General features: G+C 35.2%; 1 protein-coding gene across 2 annotated transcripts in view; it reads right to left on the minus strand.

The window, feature by feature from the left end:
• The window catches only part of LOC123866565 (bifunctional heparan sulfate N-deacetylase/N-sulfotransferase), a 73337-nt gene that overhangs the window by 1535 nt on the left and 47306 nt on the right, over positions 1-24496 (minus strand). The window contains exons 11-15 of one of the 2 annotated variants that reach the window (XM_045908208.1): positions 19609-19764; positions 16923-17039; positions 15661-15840; positions 13816-15193; positions 9445-13750 (exon numbers count right to left, since the gene is read on the minus strand). In XM_045908208.1, coding sequence (XP_045764164.1) covers positions 14974-15193; positions 15661-15840; positions 16923-17039; positions 19609-19764 — 673 coding nt within the window. In that variant the 3' untranslated portion in view covers positions 9445-13750; positions 13816-14973. Of the gene's footprint in view, positions 1-9444; positions 13751-13815; positions 15194-15660; positions 15841-16922; positions 17040-19608; positions 19765-24496 lie in introns of those variants that run through there. The other variant, XM_045908209.1, reaches the window with a different exon arrangement.

The following is a 24496-nucleotide window of genomic DNA, read 5'->3' on the forward strand; positions in this document are numbered from 1 at the left end:
GGCCTCAGAAACATCTTGCCTCTTGTTACAACAAAGCGAGTAGATTGCACAGTTCGGTGAAGTGGTTTCCCTAAACGGCCATCAATAAACTGCGAACTTCAATTTACTGCTAGACTTTGACTCTCCAATTACGAGTCAGCTCTCGACGCTCTTCAACTCTCCGCCCGAAGTCACAATCTGAACCAAGTAGGAAGGTAAATGCACAACAAAATAGGGACTCTACTTACATGTACCTAATGTAATCTTTAGGATTGTAATTAGTTTGTTTTTATAGCAACTTGTTTATACGCAAAAATTACTAAAATCATTTACAGCTGTACCTAGACAGAATTAGGCGCATACTGCACGAAGTTCTGTGATCAAAACGATAGAAATAATAAATCGACATTTGTAGTAAACTTGGCACGTTATATTCTGTGTAAGTATGTAAATATTTGTAATCGGTTGCAAATTTGTAATTCGCTTTGTTAGAAAATAACTAGATGAACCTATCTAATTAAGGTTACAAGCACGAATATAAATGAAACTTAATAGCTATAGGTACCTAAGTTTAGAAAAGTACCTAATCAATTAAGCAATCTATACTTACCTCTGTAATACTTATAAAAGCGAAATATCACTCACTGACTGACTAATCACGAAATCTCAGGGACTTTTAAAGCCTACAAACTTGAAATTTGAAAACCTTCTAGAACGTAGGTGTCCGCTAAGAAACGGTTTTGGGAAAATTGGAAGGTTGTATGAAAGTCCTATTTTTGAAGTAAGCGGTTTCAAAATCGGCAAAAATCCCTAACCACAAGGCAAATTAGAAATTGTACAAAGACGTGGTAAAGATTTCGAGGTTGAGGTCTCTCTTCTTTTTGCACTAACTTGTCGGCGCTATGTGCGTTTTGAGTAGTTAAATATCACTCGCTTACGGCGAAGGAAAACATCGTGAGGCAACCTGTATGACTGAGAGTTCTCCATAATGTTCTCGAATGCGTGTGAAGCCTCTTAATCCACACTGGGCCAGCGTGGTAGACTATGGCCTAAACTTTTCTTGGTCTGAGAAGAGACCCGTAGGTAGGTACTCGGTGTTGTCCATCGATGGGTTGATCATGATGATAACGCGGACGAAGTCGCGGGCATCTGCTAGTAATTACCTATTAAAAAGAAATAGGTAAATAGATAAATGGTTTTGCAAAGGTTTTGTTTTTGTGTGTGTTAGTAAGTGTATATGTATTAGGTAGGCACATGTATTTGTGTGTGTGATGAAATGTTTCGTTTAAGCCATAAGTAGATAAAAGCCATATTATATGACTGAATAGTAAATACTTCAGTAAATAGGTAATCTGGGTATGGCTTTAGACAAAGGCAACAACCGAAATGGAAATTAGTTGTCCAGTAGTAAATAGTAGAGAAAGACAGTTTAATAATCTCAGAAAGCAGTTTAAAGCTCATTTTCATGTGATAGTGCAGTCGACAAACAAACCGAGCGACTGAACAACTAAGTGGAAAGTAATCAAAGGAGAAACTCTTTCCTGCTCTTTTAGTTTAATGGTCGAAATAGCAAATTAACTTTCCAATATTTTACTGAGCATTAGCTGATCCACCTGGATTTGCTCGGGTATTTGAACTTTATAGAAAAAACCTAAACGTGCATTTGACCCAGAGGTTTGAGCAAGTTTATACTTGTACCTAGTTAAATATTTGTTTTTAGGAAATAATTAGATTTAAGTAAAATAAACGGTCTCCTTAATTTTTTTCATATATTATGTTATATGGAGCTAGATCGACGTAGGATCCATATTGATAGTAGATCTTATCAATCCGAATAATAATCCTAATTCTCACTAATGAAATTCTCACTTGATTTGATCTTTCATATCCATCCATCAGCCTGCATGCGGAACATATCGCGATTTTTAAGATTGCGCCTACAATAAAGGTCCTCTGCCTTCATTATGCATTCTTTTCTCGCCAAGCTGAAGTTCTGAAGGAATCAGGAAACTTCTACAGGCCCTAACTCTTTACCCGTATGTGAAGGCCACGTACCGTGTTGTCGGCATCGATGTATATGGATTAGCCTTTCCCATACAATTCCGTCCGCAAAAATACGCTTGAATCGTCATCGTCATTGACAAAGTCAATAGACTTTTGCAAATTCTATTGCCTTTTTGAGCGCGTTTTTTATCTTCGAAGGGCCTATCCATATACATCGATGGTTGTCGGTGTATGTACTGTTGCGAGGAGAAAAGTTATTAGAGCCAAGTGACTCTTCTGTGACAAGTGAAGCTCAAGTGATTAGAACATAATAAAATATATTCCTGTCGTAGTAGGTAGGTATGCGGACTTATTCTAGGTATGTGGATTTTGTCGATTGAGCTCGGTTGACAAATGCGATAGTCCCTTAATTAATTGGAGCAGTCGACCGGAGGTTCGGATACGGGTGCCTAACGGTAATCGAATGTAAGGAAATATTTGCTTAATGATACCTCTAATAGGTTTGGCCGTTTCCGAATTGGTAAAATGGGTGGGCTACAACATAATACTATGTTAACACTTAACACTTGCGACTTCCCCTGCATGGAGTTAGGTTTTATTAAACTTCCGTGGGAACCCTTTGATCTTACGGGATAAAAAGTAGTTAGACCCGTCTTTAAAGTTCCTCATGTAAACTTTTTAAGATCGGTTTCAGTGGTAGAGCCGAGGAAAAAATCTCAAGAACTCACTTTCATTTACCTGCCTATACCATGAGTAGAATATGACTACCTCAGTCTCCACGTAAGTATTTCTATTTAATTTGTCTAACTTCGCGTATATTATTATAACACATATACCTATATAAGGCCTTAGATTAGAAAGGTCCAAAAGTCGTTTGTGAGAATGGGTATTATCTTTTACAACCAAATTCGTCATCAATTTTGGACTTGCCTTTACAGAAGTTTAAAAAATCTATTAAAATTATGCTCCTGAAAAAAGCATACACCTAAAACAATCAAAGATTGCGTAAATGATAAAAGAGCGTGGATTTGACCTGCAGCTCGCTCCAGCAATGCGCGGGACTTTAATTATATTACATAATACATGCATAATGTTGTAAATCAAATCTTTGAAAAGAGTCACGGCCGAGTTACTTGCAGGTACGTTTAAGATGCGAGGTAATTTTAAAATAGACTCGGCGGTAGGGGAATACCTACAAACAACATCAAAGTTAGTGTCGCTTTAGTGTAATATTTGACGAAACTTTGGGAGCCCACGTCTCAAGTTTTAGCGACTTCCCAAGCTTATTAATACTCGTATTTGTATTACGAAACTTCAGTTTTGCTTCAAAGCGGTTATCAGTGTGGAATTTGTAATAGATAAGTATGTTATTTAGTTCACATAAACAAATCTATATCTAACAACTTTTCGAAGTCATCAAAGTTATGTAAGTAGGTAGAACCGTATCTAAGTAACCTAGGACCCAGCTATTACGAACTAAGTGGCTTGGGATTTAATTCTAAGCAACATAGTTTAAACTTGTTTTGGGCGCACCTATATAAAAACCACTCCTGTAATGTTTTTAGTAAGTCTCGTACTAGGTTTAGCACCAGTAGGTACTTATAGGTATTTAAAGTTTAAAACAATAATAATAATAATAATAATAATAATCTTTATTGTTTCCCCATAAAAAATTACAACAAGAAATTAGGTTAAGCCACTGATGCCTAAAATAAGTTGTACACTTGTGTTATAGGCATCAGGGCTCTCCCCTTACAGAATTGAAAATTATGTTATGTGTATTAGGTGAAGTTTAATATATACCTACATATATACATACTAGATGACCTCTCTCGGAAATAGACTAATATAGTACTTATAATGTATGTCTGCTATCTGTGTGTGTATGTGTGTATATGAGAGAGGGTGTGTAAGATACAATAGTGTGAAAAGTTTCGAGGGTATTTAGATGAAATCTATAACTTCAGTTTGTATAAGTTATTTAAAAGTGGTAAGTAAATTTTCGGTGTCTTCATAAGATAATTTATGTAAGTATGAAATTAGTGTTTTTTTGCAATTAGTTCTATTTAGTGGGTAGATATGTGTCAATGCATTAACTTTATTATATATATGAGGCCCCTGGAAGCAGTAAAATTTTTCAATGAAAGCTGTTTTTAATTTATGTGGTATGCTTGCTACTTTATGTATTCTACGATTGTTTAGATGAGAAGCGTCATACGTTAGTTCACTATGCTGTTTCAATAATATACTCAATATGAACAACTTTCTTACTGAAAGAACTTCACAATCTTTATAAAGCAAAAATGTTGGGTACCGAAACGGGCGAAAAGTGGACACCTTTAAAATTGTGCGTTGACCAACTTCAGCTTTCATTAAGATTGTTTTAGACGCTCCTCCCCAAGACGATATACAGTATGTAATTACAGATTGGCACAAGGCTAAATATATAGATTTTAATATTTTAGGTTCAACTACATGCCTAAGATTTTTGAAAATGTAGATCATTTTATTCAGTCTACTCCTTAGTATATTGATATGTTGCTTAAAATTTAAGTGACAGTCTAGGGTCACACCCAAATATTTTATATGCTGAACTTTTTCCAATGTTGGACAACTGCAAGGGAAAATATTAGAATGAGAGCATGAGTGAGCTACTATATGGAGATTATCGGGGAAGTTAACAGTTTGACGTATTGAAAAGGTGATATATTTGGTTTTATTAATGTTTAGGGACAGAATGTTATCATGAAGCCATTTAGTAACAGTGTCAAAACCCTCTTGCGCTGCCTCAAACACCTCCTTCCAAGAGTCCGCAGCAAAGACAAGTGCAGTGTCATCCGCATACGAAACAATTTGCCCCTGTCTCAGTTGCAAGCGAGTAAGGTAATCAATGTAGATAAGAAAAAGAGTAGGTCCCAATATGCTGCCTTGAGGCACCCCATGCGTAACCATCAGGTCAGTACTTGTGTAGGACTCCACTCTAACACATTGTACTCTATCTGCTAGGTAATCTTTAAATAGTTTCAGCTGAAGACCTCTGATACCGATGCATTCAATCTTATCAAGTAAGACTGGGATGGATACGGTATCAAAGGCCTTAGCCAAGTCTAAAAAGATACATATGCATTTTTTACCCTGATCGAGACTGTTAGCTATATAGTTTGTTAAGGTATGTACTGCATCATCCGTTGATTTACCGTGTCTAAAGCCAAATTGATTTTGAGATAAGAGATTATTATTTTCTAAAAATTGCACCAATCTTGTATTTATTATTTTTTCCAAAATTTTAGATAATGATGGCAAAATAGAGATTGGTCGATAGTTGCTAATGTTATTTTTGTCCGCATTTTTAAAAATTGGTCGAACCTCAGACTTTTTTAGGGCTTTTGGAAAAATGCCTTTCTGCAGGCAGCAATTGAAGATGTGAGTTATTGTAGGAATTAAATGATTCTTACAATTTTTAAGTAACTTATTATTGATTTCATCCCATCCTACTGTACATTCATTTTTTAGATTTTTAATAATATTATTTATTTCCGCTTCGTCCGTATCTAGTAGCACAAAAGATTTTAATTTATTTCGGGATGCTCGATCCAATCTGGATGCATTATCACTCACACAGTCAAAACCTTCAGCTAATTTTCTACCAACGTTAATAAAATAGTGATTAATATGTTCAACCGATAACTGTGGGGAGTCTTTAAGCGTTAGTAATTCTTTATTATACCCTGTTTGCTTTGGGGAATTTATCATATTTTTAAGGACATTCCATAGCTTTTTATTGTCATTTTTGGCCATATTCACCTGTTCTTTCTCATAATTTCTTTTAATTTTTTTCAAAAGAGAATTACAGAAATTTCTGTAACGTTTATAAATAAGACTTATTTTTTCGTTTTCTGGAGAGCACTTGGCTTTCTTGTGCAGTTTATCTCTATGTCTTATGCATCTAAGAAGTCCAGGTGTAATCCATGGTTTGATAATTTTTTTCCGCCTTGACAATGTGACTATTTGAGTATTGTTATTAATAGCAGTGCTCAATGTATTTATTAGGTGATTTAAAGCAGAATTTGGGTCCGGATCGTTTAACAGTGGAGTTAAATCACTATTTAATATGTCTGAATATAATTTTTCTGTATTAATTTTTTTAATATGGGTGATGGCATACTGAGTAATAGGCTGTTTTATTTGCATATTTAAAATTACAGGCTTATGATCAGTTATTTGTGTTTGTGGAACTAATGCTGTGGAAGGATTTTTTGTTTTTAGCAACACATGGTCAATACATGATCCACTAACATCTCTCGTTACAAAACTATGAGCAGGTAATAAGCCATGAAATGCAGTAAGGTTGAGATATTTTTCTGAATTAGAGTCCATTCTATCTGCAATGAGATCTATATTAATATCCCCTATAATCACAATGTTATTGCAATTTGAATATTTTTGAAGTAAGCTATCCAAAGAGGCTAAAAAGTTGTCAATATTTTTGTATGATGGAGAACGGTAGATCGCGATTACAACCATGTTTCGAAGTTTTATCACTAGACAGTTTCCATCTTGAAATGAGGGTAGTTCAGTTATAACGTCATGTTGTTCTTTAATATATATTACTATGCCATCATTTTGGTTTTTGTGGTTATTTGATGACATTGAATTGTAGCCAGTAATAGGCGGCAGAGACACTGTGTTCCCGAGCCAACACTCCGTAAGAATTATTAAATCTAGTTCTATATTAAGTCTGGACATTAAGACCTCAAAACCATTAAAATTGCAATTTATGCTACGTATATTTTGTGTGATCATTGTGAAAGTCGAATTTCTTTTAAAATTAATATACCTATAACATTCTTCAACATCACAAATTATGCTCTTTGATACAGACACATTGTCTAGGTCATTTAGTATTTCATTGAGGCTATTTAGCATTAAACGAAAAATAAATGTATTGCCTCAGTAAATTTTGTCGTCTTATGACTTTGTAGAAAACAATTGTAAGGTTTGGCCAAGATGAGTAAAAATTATGGAAAGATGTATGGTAAAATTTGTGATAAAAATTGTAAAATGTAATAAAATGCACGATCTTGTATAATAGTGTAAATAAGTGTACAAGTGTAGAATGTATATTATTTAAGGTTAAATTAATTATAATATATAAGTAGCACTTTTTAAGTCTTAAATCTAGTCATTCTTTCTTTCTAAGTTTTTCGAGGTCCGCTTCCGAACTGATTTTAATCTGCGGGGATTTTTCATCTTTACGTAGATATACAATTCCTCTCGACGTCCAGCAAAAAGTGTAGTTATAATTTTTTTGAAAATTTCTCGCCAAGTAGAAAAGCTTCTGAGTATTGTGTGTCAGAGTTTCGGAAATGAAAATAGGTTTTTTTGATCCAGTGTAGTTTAGATGAGACGTATTTAGTTTCTCATTCTTGGATTTTGATTTGTTAAAAGTCTTGACTTTACTTATTATTCTTTCCTTGAGGATGGCACTGGAAAATTCAGCTATTATAGGGTTTGAGCCATCTTTTGCGTTTATCCTATACACTTCTCGAATATCCGAGACACTCAGGTCCATATTTAATGCCCTACTAAGACATTGAACACTCTCCAAAATATTTTCTTTGGTTTCTCCGCTTTTTTTCGGGATATTTCGTATTTCTAATCCTGTAGCCCTAGATTTTCCCTCCAAGTTTTCAATTTTTTCTTCCAGTTGATGAATAATTTGTTTGTCTTGTTTTCTCTCTGATTCAATGGTGTTAATGCGGGATAAAAACTCATCATACTTGCTTGACATAGTGTCGACACTTTTCTTTAGGTCCTCATTTTGCTCCCTTAAATTGTTAATTGAGCTTTTTAATTCCTGAAAGAGCTTCGCTTGCTGCCGTGAAAAAGAACTAAACATTTCGCTTATGTAAGACATAGTATCTAAGTCAACTCCGTCCATTTTCCTTTTTTTGCGCTCGGTAATATTATACAATCCAAGCGTAGGCAAGTTAGGTGCTGAGTCGCCATGTTGTAACTTCGCACCTATAACAGTGCGTTCAAAAGTCATTTTCGGCTGCGCCTGCGCTTCGTCTGTGGGGGTCTGCGGCAGGGGAGAGGTGGGAGTTGAGCTGAATTCGTCCGACATTATAATAGCGAGCCTTCAGTTACCAGGAGTTTATAAAAACATGTAAATACGTCTTGTCAATATTGGATGCCTTCAGAACAGGTGCAGAGATCTCATTTAAATGGTCAATATCGAGAGATTTCATATAATGAGTGTGTCCGTCCAGTATATGTTGAGCTCAGTTTGTTAGTGTGAAGCGGTAATTGTAGAAATACCTATGTCTCTTTTGTTCCTGTTTTTCTTTAATGACCATTGGAACGTTGTCTCTCTTCAAGCATGCATAGGTAATATTTAGGTAGTGATGATAATACTTGACTCACGTGTTTGTGTGCGCTTGTGAGGACAAAGATCGAATGCGATGCACTTTATGCACTCCTAATATTTCACCACTATTATTTTTGATATAAAATGTTAAATAATTTTTAGATTTAAGCGCGACGCAGAGAACGCGTCTATACACTTCCGTGGTCCGGAGGGGAGAGGACACTGCTGTAAATACTCTTCGGGCACTGTAGCTCTCTCGCCGCGCCGTTTCCATTAAACTTTATAGTCTCGATTCAATTACATTCATTGAATGCAAATCTCCAGAGAATGTTCCCAAATCCCGATGGAATTGATTAACCTTTTACACTTCAGTTTGATATTTCAACGTAGCGTCGTCGGTCCAATCTTTATTAAGATTTTAGACGCTATTTATTACAGTAGGTGTTATTACCTGACTATATTCGGTCGTAAGGAGCATAGGTAGGTATATTATTAAAATAAAACACGACATTTATTTTTTAAATCATTTATTAAAATAAGTGATGTATTAGTTTCTCGTAAAGAACACATTTTAATAGCAGTCATTTGAAAAATTATTGTTAAGTATAATTTATTAAAATGAATAGAAACATAAAGGGGTTTCTTCAGCGGATGAAATTTCTAAACATCAGTATTTTGCCATGCAAGGAAAAAAAAATAGCAATATGAAACTTAATTTTATTATGGTATCTAATAAATGAATACAACCTATATATTATTTAATGAAAATATATTCAGAGCCCTCTAAACAGATCCATAAAAAATTCCAATTTCAAAAATGCGGATTTTTCATAACCATTACTTGAACTAGAAAGATGGAACAGAATTGCTATAGAAAATTTTAAGGCCATTTTCTACGTAACACACCACTTCACATCCATCAAAAACGTCGGAAGTGTAGACATAAAACTCTAACACTATAAAGCTTTGTTTAAAAAACGGAAAAATATAATATTTATACTTAATAATATAATACATAATTATAAAAAACATTATTAATTTACACTTCATTCAATTATTCATTTCATAATTTTACAATATAGTCTATTTACCGTCGGAATAAAAGTTTTTACAAGTCGGAAAGTTTAAGTACCAACATCTATTACATAGTTCTTGTATAACTTCAGACCATATCCGTCGCGAATAAATTTATGCGTATCAAAATATATTCCAAATAAAATGTAATAGCAGTTTGGGTGCGGTTGCTGTGCAGTTGACTAAATCGTTTAGGCGCGCACAACGCCAAAAACGCAAAACGCCAAATATCGTGAAACGGCAAGTACCTACGCATAATACGCGAAATGCTAAATTGCTGTAAAAACAAATAAAAAAAATAAAACCATATAAAGTTTAAACTGTAAAAATATAATAAGGATCTCTTAAATGGGTGGTACCTACTGACCCTTAAAATTTTAGAAGTCGAAATAATAAGAATGCCTTGTATAAATTACGAATTTTTGGGTTTGGTACTTTCCAAGCATTAGAATTTTGGAATTTTGCGTTTTTAGCGGTATGGTTGTTTGGTATTTTGTCTAAATAAGTAATCTTTCATTTAGGCATCACAAAATTAACTTTAGCATTGTGCGTTGTGCGTCTAAACGGACAAACTAGAAAACTAGGTATAGGCATATCCAACTGCCAACCGTTTATTGCACGACATGATGTAATTAGAACTAAAGCAATAGATATAACTACATCGAAACAGTCGGTGTCTCGACGTATTAATGTCAACTGCCCAACAAAAGTAACCGAACTTTTGCAATTGGCTTGCAGCCCATGCATAACATTTGTCCCTAATTCACTGAGGTCATTTCTTATCGCAATTACACTCCTTTATATAAAATCTAGTCCGAATACGGAATGCATTCAAATACTTAGTTGAAACAGAATCGTTTGTGCACCTACTGTAAAGTAATAAAACGACAGGTTCTTATATCTTTCTAGCGATATCAATAGATCTCTGTGTTAAGTATTGATAACACGATATACATTCGACTCTGATTTGTATTCCAATATACACTTTCTATGATATAAGGTAACTTTATGGACAAAGAAATGCATTGCATAAAATAATAAAGAACTTCAAGGAGTCTTTACTTTATTTAGGACAAGGTTTTATTGTTCGGAATTTGCAGGTCGAATGATTTAATTAATTTTTGGGATGATGACCAAGTGTATACAAAACTAACTATTCTAACACGATAATTTAAATTATAATAGGTATAGCTGCCTGTTAGATATTAATGATTTTAGTACTATTGTACCGAAGATAAATAATTTTAAATAAGCTCAATTGACAAAACTGTGAATCAAATCAAGGTGTTCTTTCAACAAACCTACAGCGCATCAAGCCATCAAATATTATTTCTAGAAATCTCAACTGAATACAATACATAATGGCTTATTTTTATTGGGATGCAGCTTTCGGGGTTTAAAGGATGTCTAAAACAAATTTTGTATTGCTTATATGGTATTTTTTATACGTTAATACACCGCATATTTTGTTTCGACAAGGTTATCAACCAATGAAAATGAGCCTTTATGTTGTTATGTTCCTTAGTGCCAGAGGGTCCGTACGAAATTTTGGGAAAGTGCTTGATAAAAGCTAAAAGCTCTTCACTTGAAGGTACTCGTAAACCAGACCTGCCGACAGCCGGTCTAGGACCCTTGAGGTATTATAATGTAAACTTCTAATATTAATATAGTTCTCGTGGCATAATAATAAAATTGATTAATGTTAGCGATGGCACAGAGAGACTATAGTGTTGAAAATAATTACTATCTAGTTATACACAATTGGTAGTCGTAGATATAAAATTAACTATCAAATATATAAATTGTGTCAGGTACGTAAATGTAAAAATACTAAATTAAGCGTTTCCGACGTGCGCGTGGAATGAGATGCATCTGATATCGGCGTTTTATAAACTCTCATCTCGGATTTAACCTATAAAGTAGGCTTATCAAAAGCTGAAGGCCCGGTATCAATCACAAATCAAGGCGACGATGAGTTTATGAGACCACTCAGATTACAGATAGCTGACGTGAAAAAAAAACACGTCATCCATAAATAATCTGATTGGTCTCTTAAACAGATATCCGCTCATCTCCGCTTTGAGTGAATACCGAGTCTATGGTTGAAATGTGTAGAGCGCACTTTGACTTTGCTTAGACTTAAGTTTCAGCTAAAACGAGTAAGATTTATGCTATAATGTATAACGCTATCTCGTTTTAACAATGTCTTAATCCTGAGCAAAGTCAAAGCGCGTTCTATAGATCTGCTTTAGTGACGATACTGTGGTTCTAGTACTGAATTCAACAATGAAATTGTGATAAGCGCAATCAATTGTTACTGGCATAGGTACTCTTCTTCTCAATCGTTCACTCTTGGCAGAGTAGTCGTGACTATTCAGTCTCTTTCATGCGACTTCTGTTGACAACATTACGTGTAGGTACATAGAGACAGCTATAACTAGGTATTTATTAGGGAACGGATCTAGGCTGAAATCTATAGAGCACACTTTGACTTTTTTCAGACTTAAGACACCGTTAAAACGAGACAGCGTTATATAGCATAAATCTGTCTCGTTTTAATAGAAACTTAAGTATGAGCAAAGTCCAAGTATACTCTATAGATTTCAGCCTAAGCCTGTCCTAGTTGGGATACGATCACGTGTACGTGTGCCTTCCACTGTCCCATGAGGTGTATGATGGTACCACTCTTATCCGTTCTATGCCCAAAGAACTTATTTGCATACACTATTGAACTCTTGGCATACACTCTTGGTTAAAATACACGGAAGAGTACCATAAATTCAGCAGATAACAATTGCGATGATCGCAATGTGATTATCAGAAGTTCGGTGCTAGGTGTAATTTTCCACAGAACCAAGACGACGCGAATTTAGGCAAGGTTGCCAAATCCACTTACAAGCTCATTCGACGCTTATCTTTCAGATAACTTGAAGCGCTCCGTTTCGTTCTAGGTGAGCGATTTGCTGACGCGATAAAGAATATTTGCTTAGAAAAGTTCTACGGATGTTTTAAAACTAAGTTTGAGGTATCATTTTGAAACTTGAGGCAAGCTTATAGTAATGATTTTTTTTGTCCAAATTACTACAACAAATATATTACAACTTACGTCTATAGAAACATATAATAAATAATATGTAGTACATTTTAAGACGCTCTACAAACATCTGGTTGGAGTATTTAATATAGAGTACTATATTGAATATTGCAAGGCATTGAATGGAACACAAAAGGTCGCAATAAGGCTTTGTTGTAGCGTACAGTTCGCATAGAAACTTGTCTCGGCGTGCTAAACTTAATGTGAGGTTCGATTACTATAAAATCAGAGCTATCTTAATCACCCCTGACTGGCTGATAAAATGCATTGATGTAGCAAGAACACCCACTACACCTATTCAGCAATGTAGCAATAATCGATGCAGATTTTCGTAATTTTCCGTTATTTTTTCCCGACATCATCTTTGCACAATGTGTCAAAAAAAAGCTGCTTTATTCGGCTTGTGCGGTATGCACCAATACACTAACAAATAGATGATTTCTAAACGCTGAAAACGTATACCGTTATCGGCGCGTAGAGTGCGTGTGTGGAGTATGCGATAAGCATTATACGAGTAGTAACGTAATTTTCTCGTCAAATCACTCACGTAGGACGGAACGTGACAGTTTTAGTAAACTAAAAAATTCTATTGTCCTAAACGGTTACTTACCGTAATAACAAGTAGCACCTAAACCGATACTTTGGGTCTCTTTCGTATACTCTACGTCAAATTTTCGACTGTGGGTTCAAGACATAAGACGAAGGAAGCGAGGACACATCGAGCATTTTTTCACTGCTTTTTCCAAAAGACTACTATGTAAACTTTATCACCACTGACTAAAGTATCCGTATAAACGGACACAGGCGTCTTTTTCATTTAAAATTTGGGTTCACACAAATCTGTACATTACATAATGGAGATAAAGTTTAGTTTATTTTGTAACATGTTGGATAACGCGTCGTTTCGCCTTGTGCCTTGAGCCTATGTGTGCGATATAGACTTAGCCCAATTGCACAAGGACAGCAAACTGATTTATTTAATGGCATTACTGACACTTTTAGGCAAGAGCAGAGTTCACGACAGTTTCTTACAAGTTTCATACTTGTAACAAAAGCTCGAGGTTTCACCTGTCTGTAGCCTATGAAACGACAAGGTGTGACATATGGGTCTAGTGTGGCAAAGCGTTTTAAATATTATAATATTTTTAAATCTTTGATTTCACGTCACCCCTAATGCTCAAATACCTAATATTTGACAGATGTCGATTCAGGATCAAACGGTGAGCTACCTCACTCTAGTTCACTCTGGCAAGAACATAATGCAGTTGCCAAAAAGTGACAGCATTAAAAAAACTAAATCAGTTTAAGTGTCCTTATGCAAGTGCCTAGGATTTGATATTTCGTGGATTTTATTTACGAGACCACAATAGCGCACCGGAAGCGTAATGGCTAAGTATGTAAAAAAATCGGGCAAGCAAAATTAGTATGTACCTACTCGAAACATTGAAATCCATAAGAGTATGAACACTGTATTCTTAAAAACGTTAAAATAAAAATAAAATTACAATATATACTAGAAAACACTTCATTCGTAGGAATGAAATATTTTTTTAAAATTTATAATTAAAACTCTGAAACTTTTTATTTTACAAGATTCGATAGACAGATATATCTCTCAACAATGATACTCTCACATTGAAAACACATTAAAAACAACATTTTACGTATTGCTAGGTCCATAGTTTATAACTTGGACGAATTGTGACGATCGGGACTAAGGCTGAGGCTACACTGGACCACGACGCGATTTTTATTTTTATTCAGACACAAGTTAGACCTTGACTGGAATCTCACCTGGTGGTAAGTGATAATGCAGTCAAAGATGGAAGCGGGCTAACCTGGAAGGGGTATGGCAGTTTTTATTAAACCCATACCCCATTGGTTTCTATGGCATGGCTTTGTCAGTAGGATGGTAACTAGCCACGGCCGAAGCCTCCCACCATATCAAACCAGAGATTTAGAAATTATACGATATTATTAGATTTGCGACACATAAGCGATCAAACAAACATGTCTATTCCTATGATGACAGGGAATATCTCAAGCGATATTTGTTTAGTTTATAGCGATCAAACTAACGTTATACTTTTATATGGTAATAGCTAATGGCTACATCAGCAAAACTGACTCGTATTTTCTTATGAACTTAGTTGTGCGACTAATTCATTCAATCATCATCGTCATTTACTACACTGCTGATAACTTTATAGCCATTCTTATTCTGAGAGGAGACCCTTGTTCAGTAGTGGGCCGATGATCATATGTCGCGGTAGAATTTTATTGTAATATCGCTTTTCGTAGCCACGTTTTATTTTCGTCGTTCACACAGTTAAAACGCTACCGAACGTCCAATGTAGCCTCAGCCTGACGGTCAGGGTATCGCCACGACACAGACTCTGATCAGTCCATGCACTTTTCTATTAAGTTCCAACCTTTTAGGTTGTAAGAAATGCTATCCGTTCGAGAGTTCGTCTTTAAGCCACTGCGGCACGGGTCGGCCGAGCCTCACGAGCAGCTTGGATAGAGCCGTGTTATGTGGCGTGTAGTAGCGCCTTAAGAACTTGCCCGATCTGTCCTCCATTGGCGGGTATATCCGCCCTTTGGACTTGCCGAGGCATTTGGTTTTCTCATTGCTCACCGCTTGGCAGAAGAAACCTTTTTTCGCGTCGTATCTGTAACAAAAATTGCAATTTATATATCGCCAGAACATTCCAGAAACACGCTTGGGCACACCGAACCAGTGGTAAATTGACTTGACGATCCCAAATCAGTTGTAAAATAAAATACATATGTAATATGTATATTTATTTCAAGTAGGACCATAGATTCATATTACGGCCTCGTCGATATGTCTGTAGCCTCGGTTTTGGTAAACTCATCTTCACTTCTGGATCTTTCTTGGAAAACTTCAGTATTCCAAGAATTGACAGTGCAAGATCTCTCCTGATTTCACCAAGCCCCCCCCCCCATCTTTTTACTACCCTGAGAATTAACCAAATTTTTATCACTATATATGTGTATGCGATGCTCACCGAATCATGGGTCACGAGCTGTAGCAATGGGAAATAAGAAGCAAAGAAAGACACTAACATTTTACAGTAGTTCTATCACACACTTTATTACAGTATACTACACTCACTTGAGCAGCTTCTGGTAGTCCAGATGCGGTATCTTGAGGAACTTCTGCAGCGCGTTCATCGCCGTGGCAGGCTCGGCGCGCAACAGAGAGCCGTCCAGCACGTGCAGCTGGTGCGCGCTGTACTCGCCCAGCCAGCGCTCCAGGTAGTGGCTGTACTTGCCCGGGTTCAAGCAACGGTTCCTGATCGAAACAAACATTACCAGTTAACAATTTTTTTTTTCACTATAAGTAAGCATGTTTGAACACATGAAGTGATGTTGAAGTGATGTTGTGGCCTAACATGGGATAAGTTTGCATGGTATTTAAAAGATGCATATTTACTTTTGTTTTAAAGATACCCGGGTCGCAATTGGTAGGAAATACAGGTCTCGGAAAAATATTCCAAATCCTAAACATGCGTAATGCGTAATGGTGGCCCGAAGCGTTTCATGAGTGTAGATGAATGTTGACGATACAAGGTGTTAATAGGGTAAAGAGGGTACAAAATTGAAAAAAAACGTCTCTCAAAAATGCTTATCTAAGTTTTATTTATCAAAAATATTTCTACTCTATTCTATATATAAATGTAAAACCCTGATAAGCCAATGGTCAAGCTTGAATTTTCACCAATAATGGCGAAAATTCAAGCTTGACGCTTATGAAACTCCTAGCTTGACGATCAACAGCATCGAGCGCCGTTTTTTTGGAATATACAATTTATTTGGAATATATATTGAACCTCTTAAAAATTACACCTCAAACTAAAAAATAAACACTTTTATTAGAGATAGAAGATCCTAATTGCTGCTTTTTTAGTACTATCTATACTAATAAATAAAATTGGAGTGTCTGTCTGTAATTTCGAAATAACTACCTCATATTAAGCTCATATGGTTATTTGAACGATACCAACACTGAATCACACGTTTTTTAAATTTTTGTCTGTCTGTCTGTCTGTCTGTCTGTCTGTCTGTCTGTTTGAAAAGGCTAATCTTCGGAACGGCTGGACCGATTTTGACGGAGTTTTCACAGACAAGTAGAGGATTGATCAGGGAGTAACATAGGCTACATTTTTAACCGACTTTCAAAAAGGGAGTTGTGTTTTTCTTCCTATGTACACCGAAATCTCCGAGATTTCTGAACCGATTTGCGTAATTTTTTTTTTAATCGATAGAGGAACTTTGTGACAACTTTTCCACGGGATTTCAGACCCTAAATCCACGCGGGCGAAGCTGCGGGCATCAGCTAGTTTTAAATAAAATACATTGTTATCAATTTTTTACCTGAGGTCCCGAAGAGGTTTCGGTGAAGAGTCGTTGGCCGTGATGACTGTATGGAAGGTGTAATTGTTTGCAACCGGGTCCCCGTGCGATCGTATGTGCTGGTACCACGAGTATGCTCTAAAACAATTCTTTTAATTAACACTAGCGACATTATGAGTTATTATTCAAAATTACGCTCGATTATAATAATGACCGATGGAATGCAATGATGCAGTCTAAGTAGTAACACGCTTGCCTAGAAGATGCCTAATCACTCTCGCTTTTAGGGCACTGAAATTATACAGGAACTAAAACTGCCATACTTTATTTTGTTAAGGATATGGCAAATAAGCAACGATGTAAGTATGGGTATTTTAAAAATCTGTCGTTTTGTTTCGATAAAGCTAATTGCAAATCAATCAGAAAGTTCCGATGCTATATAGTAATCAAAATGTCTCGCAGTAGTTTGGGTAATAAGTTGACTAGATGTGCATCTTTATGGGGTTTGCTAGTTTCTGATATTCAGATATGTTACGACGAAATCTCGCTATTGCAGTATTGGCGATAAATTTCTCTTGTATCTACAAAAATTCCAAACTAAATTAAAATTGATTAGTCTAAATCTAGTGCTTATTCCTTTCCACAAGGAGTATTATGAAAGGGATAATAGTACATTTAGGCTGAGATCTATAGAGCGTACTTTGACTTTGCTCAGACTTAAGACACTGTTAAAACGAGACAGCGCTATCGCTAGCATTTTGTCTCGTTTTAACTGAAACTCAAGTCTTATCAAAGTCAAAGTCCGCGTATAGATTTCAACGTTGGACCTACCATTTCAGTTTAGTTTAGAGATTGTGTAAAACAGAATTAGCCACAATAACTAACATACTAACAACATCAATAACTTGTGAGAGCACTAACTAAATAACACCGGCTGGCGTATGTGTCGATATTTCATTTCGATGTAGTGCAGTGAATTTAATTAATTAAAAGCAACACTGTAAACACTTGTTTTAGTTTTAGTATCGGAAAAAGCTTGTTCGTAAAATTGTGACAATGTTTTGGTGCTGGTACTAACTTGGTACAATGTGTTTATATGTCGTGTTCAAAATGTTAGACTAATATTGTCTTTCGAATATGATTTTAAAATTTTTGTGTGGTATTTTTCGGGATGCGTTAAATAGGCGATATTTTTTTTTTCTATGTGACAAATGACGTCTTGTTCTATATTTATTTCGTGAGCATAATATTTCATCAATAATAACCTTCAGAAAGACCAAAGTTATTTCGTAATTGAATATGAAATAATATTATTCGAATATGCTTCCAATAGTATTAATGGAATGGAGCGCCGAGAGCTCGCAGAACCTATCGAATATCGATACATTCTAACTTCAAAACTAACAAAATTTAATTAATTTGAATCGCACAAATATTTAGAATGGCTTCATATAATAGAAGTTCTTACGTAAATTAATCTAAAGAATTCTTTCTTCATCTAGTTTCTAGTAGATTACATAAACAGATTAAAGACAGATAGGATTAATTAATTATTATTATTAATTTCGGCCGTAAGAGCATTCTAAACGCTGAGTATCAGTTTTTTGAAATTTACGATATTTATCTAAATCGTAAATAACGAAAAGTAAAGTCATTAAGCGTTTGGAACGCTTACCTAAGAGACACTTCAGTACTTAGCCGTGAATCCTTTGCTACGCGTCATCTTCGCACATGCTTAGTGGAAAGGTAAACTTGAACATTAAACTGACACCTGCATAAATTACTAACTACTTCTTACTATATACATCGCAAAAATAACGTAGATACAATAATAGTCTATAACGGGCAAAGTCAGTGAAGTTTTCATATAAACAGACCAAGAAAATAGTCTCAAGAGAAATATGGAGCGAAGCCATTGGTTGGGGCAGCATTAATTGGCTGTTTAGGGAGTGATACAGTAAGACCAAATTAACCTTGCCACGGCACGCTACTAATTTCCTACTGTTTTCCCTCAAATGAGTTTTTTCATACTAGCGCGGTTAGCTCTGATATTTATGTTGCTATTTACTTGAACCTGAATTACCGGAGGAAAACGAGAATTAAGTATTTAAACCGCGTCTTTTGATTTCCAACAGCTTTATGAAAACGGTTTTTCTCTCAGTAGATTTTCATTTTGTGTATGCTTTTGTAGAATGTGGATATCAAAGATTCTGTAGTAATTACTGATTGTTGCTTTAAGATTATAGTTTAATCGTAACCCTTCCTTTTGGCTTTGCCTCAGTTGGTTAAAAAGTCGCGTCAATATTTTTAAATCTCGTAGATAAGTCAGATAGCGGTGAATTAAATGAGAATTTGTTTCAATTTGAAGCAAAGAATTGTGCAAAAAAGATGTTTTTAAGCGAAAATCCTTAGTCAAAAAAGTATGATTGGTGGAAAATTTGAAATTAGAACATTTTAAAAATAGAACAGCCAGTTATAGACAAACATATGGCTAGATCAATCTAGCCATATTATGTTTGTCTATATTAATATATTGTAAATTGATTGTTCGAGATCAAACACTTTATATACCTTTTACAAAATAATTGATTGACTGATGAAAAAGGATTTTAATTTTCAATTGTTATATCTGTCTGGTTTGCGATGTTTGAACACATAATCTGAAACTTAATCATACAAAGAATAAAGACAAGTACTTTGCTTTTACCTTTTGGAGGGAGAGATGAGGATGGCGATGATCTTCGCATTCGGCAGGAGCGCATGTGCGCGTCGCGGTACCAAGTCGCCATCGAAGTACGTTGCCGATTTCTCGAATGTCAACTGTGTGCTGTTGCTTTGCTTAGGCGGGAAGAAGCTCAAGTACCTGTCAGCAAATATATAGTTGTTCAATAAATATAAACCTCAAATCTAAATTTATACATAAGGAAAATATGACTGACTGACTGATCTATCTATCAGGTTAAACTACTGGAAGGACTGGGCTAAAAGACGTGCAGGTAGCTATGACGTAAACATCTGCTAAGGATTTTTGAAAATTCAACACCTAATGGGGTAAAATAAGGGTGCGTCCGTAGTCGCGGGTAGGTATATTAAGTTAGTCAAACATATTTTTAATTAAATACTATATTTTATGCGCAATAGTTTAATAAAGATCTTGGGAAGCCGTTTTTTTTAGATAATCTTCTATCTGCCTGCGAAAGATTAACCTGAAAAGACAGATAGTCGGATATAAAACCTCTGTTTAGATTTTGATAACATTTAAATAACTATCATTACCAACAATTATCACCATTATAAATCCATAGAGGTCTACAGTTGGACATAGGTATCTTGTAAGGTATATAAATAGTCACAGATAAGCACTTTGTTTATTTGTATAGGAAACTTGAATCATGAACATGAACCGCAAAATGCCAAATGCGGTAGGTGTATATTTAGCCGTATGGAAATCGCAAAAGCAAAAGCATTGAACTGGAATAGTCCTGGGGCGTATTTAATATCTCAAAGTAATAATCCAAGTTTCTAGTGTATCAGCATCTGAGGTCCAATTTATCAAACTGTCGAGGACATTTGGATGATTGGTTCAATAAGATGATAGCTTTCGTCAGGGTATTATTTAGACTTTAGAGAATTTCATTCAAAATTTATTTTTTCAAGTGAAATGTTAATTAACATTTTATTCCTTTTATGACGTAGGCTGCAGGCTAAAGGATTTTTGAAAATTCCATCCCTATGTCCCTATTTCCATCCCGAGTTAAATAGAGGATGAAAGTTGTTATTGAACTCCATCATTTTTCTAATTATACTCATGAATATTGGTAATTGAGCTATTTGATAAAAATGAAAAAAACATGTTTCAGTATTTTTGGGAATTCCAGTCGAACGAAGTCGGACCAACTCGGCCAAGTCAGCTAATCACACTAATATTATAAAGGAGAAAGTTTGTATGTGTGTGTGTGTGTGTATGTGTGTGTGTGTGTGTGTGTGTGTGTGTGTGTGTGTGTGTGTGTGTGTGTGTGTGTGTGTGTGTGTGTGTGTGTGTGTGTGTGTGTGTGTGTGTGTGTGTATGTGTGTGTGTGTGTGTATGTTTGTTACTCCTTCACGCAAAAACTACTGGACGGATTGGGCTGAAATTTAGAATGGCAATAGATTATACCCTAGATTAACACATAGGCTACTTTTTATCCCGGAAAATCAAACAGTTCCCACGGGAATTTTAAAAAACCTACATTCACGCGAACGAAGTCGCGGGTATCAGCTAGTTCTAACATAAACATACAAGTATATAAGAGAACATAAAAATTTGAAATGAGTAGCTCGTACTTTGTGAAAATGGGTTTATTATTTACTCTGAAAAATGATAATTCTGGGATGATAACTCTGAAAAACATTACTTTTAATATTCCACAGCACAAACCTACAGTCTATTCCGAATCTCTTTGTAGCTATATTGTAAACCCATCCATCCAGGGAGTGTATACTGTTCTTGCATGTACTCGCATAATAATCAATGGTACGAACTGAAACGAGTTTTAATTCAAAAAGCGAGTAATGAGTTCAGTTTATATTTTCATTGCCGCTCGTACAAAAAGCGACATTCATATTTTCTTTCCTTTTCAAAGTAAAGTCGTTAAATAAAGGGCATAAAAGTCTATTACTGCAGACGGAATATTTTAAAACAAAACTGCTTAAGAACAAAAGCGGTACGAACATTTAGAGGCTTCATCAAACATTCGTCTGGGAAATTCAAAAAGTATTTTAGCGGTAACAATAAAACTGTTTTATGAGCGTCGTTTTATTTACAAGCACTAAGTGTCGTAGCAGCGCGGATCGATGGGGGACATTTGATTCGGGACGCCTGTCACAATGTTGCGTGCAGAAAATACAACCGCTCACTTTGTCCTTGCCAAGCTGGCACCACACGAAGAGAGGTGAGGGAGCTTTAACTACTCGCTATTAAAACATGTAGGTAGAAATTCTTTAATATTTATTAATTGACGAAAAACGAAGGAGAATTCAAGTCGACTCGTATTTTTTAATGTCTGACCAAGCTTAACTTTTTACAGAGTAACTGGACCGATTTTAATAATTCTTTTTTATTGTATAAAAACGTTGAAGTTTTTCTTAATGGGATCATTTATTGACTGGCGCCGACTGAAAATTTGGTACTTACCTACATTTAATTATTACCCAAGGTTATTTTATTTGTTCGCTTTCCCGTCCTTTTGTTTCTTTTTAACCCCCGACCCAAAAAGAGGGGTGTTATAAGTTTGACGTGTGTATCTGTGTGTCTGTGTATCTGTCTGTGGCATCGTAGCGCCTAAACGAATGAACCGATTTTAATTTAGTTTTTTTTGTTTGAAAGGTGGCTTCATCGAGAGTGTTCTTAGCTATAATCTAAAAAAATTGGTTCAGCCGTTTAAGAGTTATCAGCTCTTTTCTAGTTTTCTATAGAAAAGAAGGTTAGATAACCGTTAGGTTCATAATATTATGTCAATTGACAAATGTCAAGCTGTCAAGATGGACGTTGCCTAAATACATAATTATTTATTTGAAAATGATGTTTTGGAAAACTCAAATACTTTGGATCGTCGGGGGTGTTATAAATTTTTAATTTACACTTGTATATATTACCTTGTCTTTGTACCTACTAGCGGTTTTCTTAGTACTAACCACGTTAGTTTTAACCATTGATAAACGTTGCTATAGATATTACACTTTTCTATAACCAACCAAATTCCTCTTAGGTTGCTTGGGTTTTAACTCCTTAAGGGGTCAGACGGACTTGCGACCAACTAAACATCATGTGCCGAATTTTGCGAGATGTCGATGCCCCAGATTTCCATGACCAACTGTGTCGTTTACGTGTACCTAAATTAAATAATAATCTACGAAAGCATAAACTTTTCGTGGTACCACTTCATCTAAATAAAAAATATATATTTATTAATTATATTTATTATTATTATAAAATCAAATAAATAAAAATACTGTTGCCCAATACCGCGTTCATTGGCTTCCTTCAACGCGCTCTTGGATAATAATGGTCAATGGGATTTACTCAATGATGGGTGGATATCATTGGTTCGGGAGTTACTGAGGTACGCGGATAGCTTTGAATGAACATGGTTATTCAGTGCTCTCAAAACATTCAAAATTCAAAATCCTTTATTGTGTCATTTGTTTTACGTTTGTAAAATAATTTATCATTAATCATCTAGTTAGTGTAAGTGGCACTGCCGTTAAAATTAGATATAAAATAAATAAAAATCACACTAATATTATAAAGGCGAAAGTTTGTATGTGTGTGTGTGCGCGTGTGTGTGTGTGTGTATGTGTGTATGTTTGTTACTCCTTCACGCAAAAACTACTGGACTTGGCTGAAATTTGGAATGGAGATAGATAATACCCTGGATTAGCACATAGGCTACTTTTTCTCCCGGAAAATCAAAGAGTTCCCACGAGATTTCAAAAAACCTAAATCCACGCGGGCGAAGTCGCGGGCATCGGCTAGTATAATGATAAAATAAAATTGATATTGGAAGCGCCATCCCTAGTTTTAACCATCGATATGTTTTAACCAATAACCTCGTAGCTTTAGTTTTAAGTTTACTTAATTAAATTATTATGAAAAATTAACTGAGATGTAGCTGCTTATACTTCAGTAATCTACGTCTAAAATTTAAAATATAAGACTTTTTTAAAAAGGGTCTTTATTGAAATGTAATGACTAATTAATAAATATGTAATTGGGGAATGTTAATGAATATACACTACTCTCTAAAGAAATTTATTATACCTCTAGTTTAGAAATAAATAATATAATAATAAACAATTAATCCATACTACTATTATAAATGCGAAAGTGTGTCTGTCTGTCTGTTTGTCTGTCTGCTACGTTTTCACGGTCCAACCTTTGGACCGTGAAAACGTAGTATAGCAACGATAGCATAGCAACGATAGGTTCCAAAATGAACCTATTTTAATGAAAGGTACAGACAGACTTGGGGTACATCCCAGGGAAGGACATAGGCTACTTTTTGTCTCGGAAAATCAAAGAGTTCCTACAGGATTTAAAAAAAAAACCGGGCGAAGCCGCGGACACCCTCCTTTTAATCATATAACACCACTGTGCACTAAAAAGCCACCAAAAGAAAGGTTGTGAAAGTGATAGTAACTTTTGTAATAAATGGCAGGTATGATACCGTGTTCATACATCAATTCGACTGAAACAAATAGAGCCTTGTCATGTCTTTCAGGAGAAGTTAACTCACGAAAGGAAACGTGCAAAATGATATATATGACATCTTCTGTCAAGAAGTTATTACTCGTAGGTGGTGATAAAGTTACAAAGTACGTAAATGTTACGTACTCGTATCTATTCCATACCATATTAATATATTATCGTCTGACATTAATAATAATATTCATATCATTTAAGGATTTTGTGTACAAAATATTTATGGCTTTATAAATAAGACGTGATTTTTGGTCATAAAAATAATAAATCTAGTGAAGTTTGGCTAGAAAATTGTTTCTAGTGCCACTAGGGATAATCTTACAGTGTAACTTATTGATGCAGTAAAATATAAAAT

The sequence above is a fragment of the Maniola jurtina genome, chromosome 7, assembly GCF_905333055.1.
Source record: "Maniola jurtina chromosome 7, ilManJurt1.1, whole genome shotgun sequence".
Taxonomy (NCBI): domain Eukaryota; kingdom Metazoa; phylum Arthropoda; class Insecta; order Lepidoptera; family Nymphalidae; genus Maniola; species Maniola jurtina.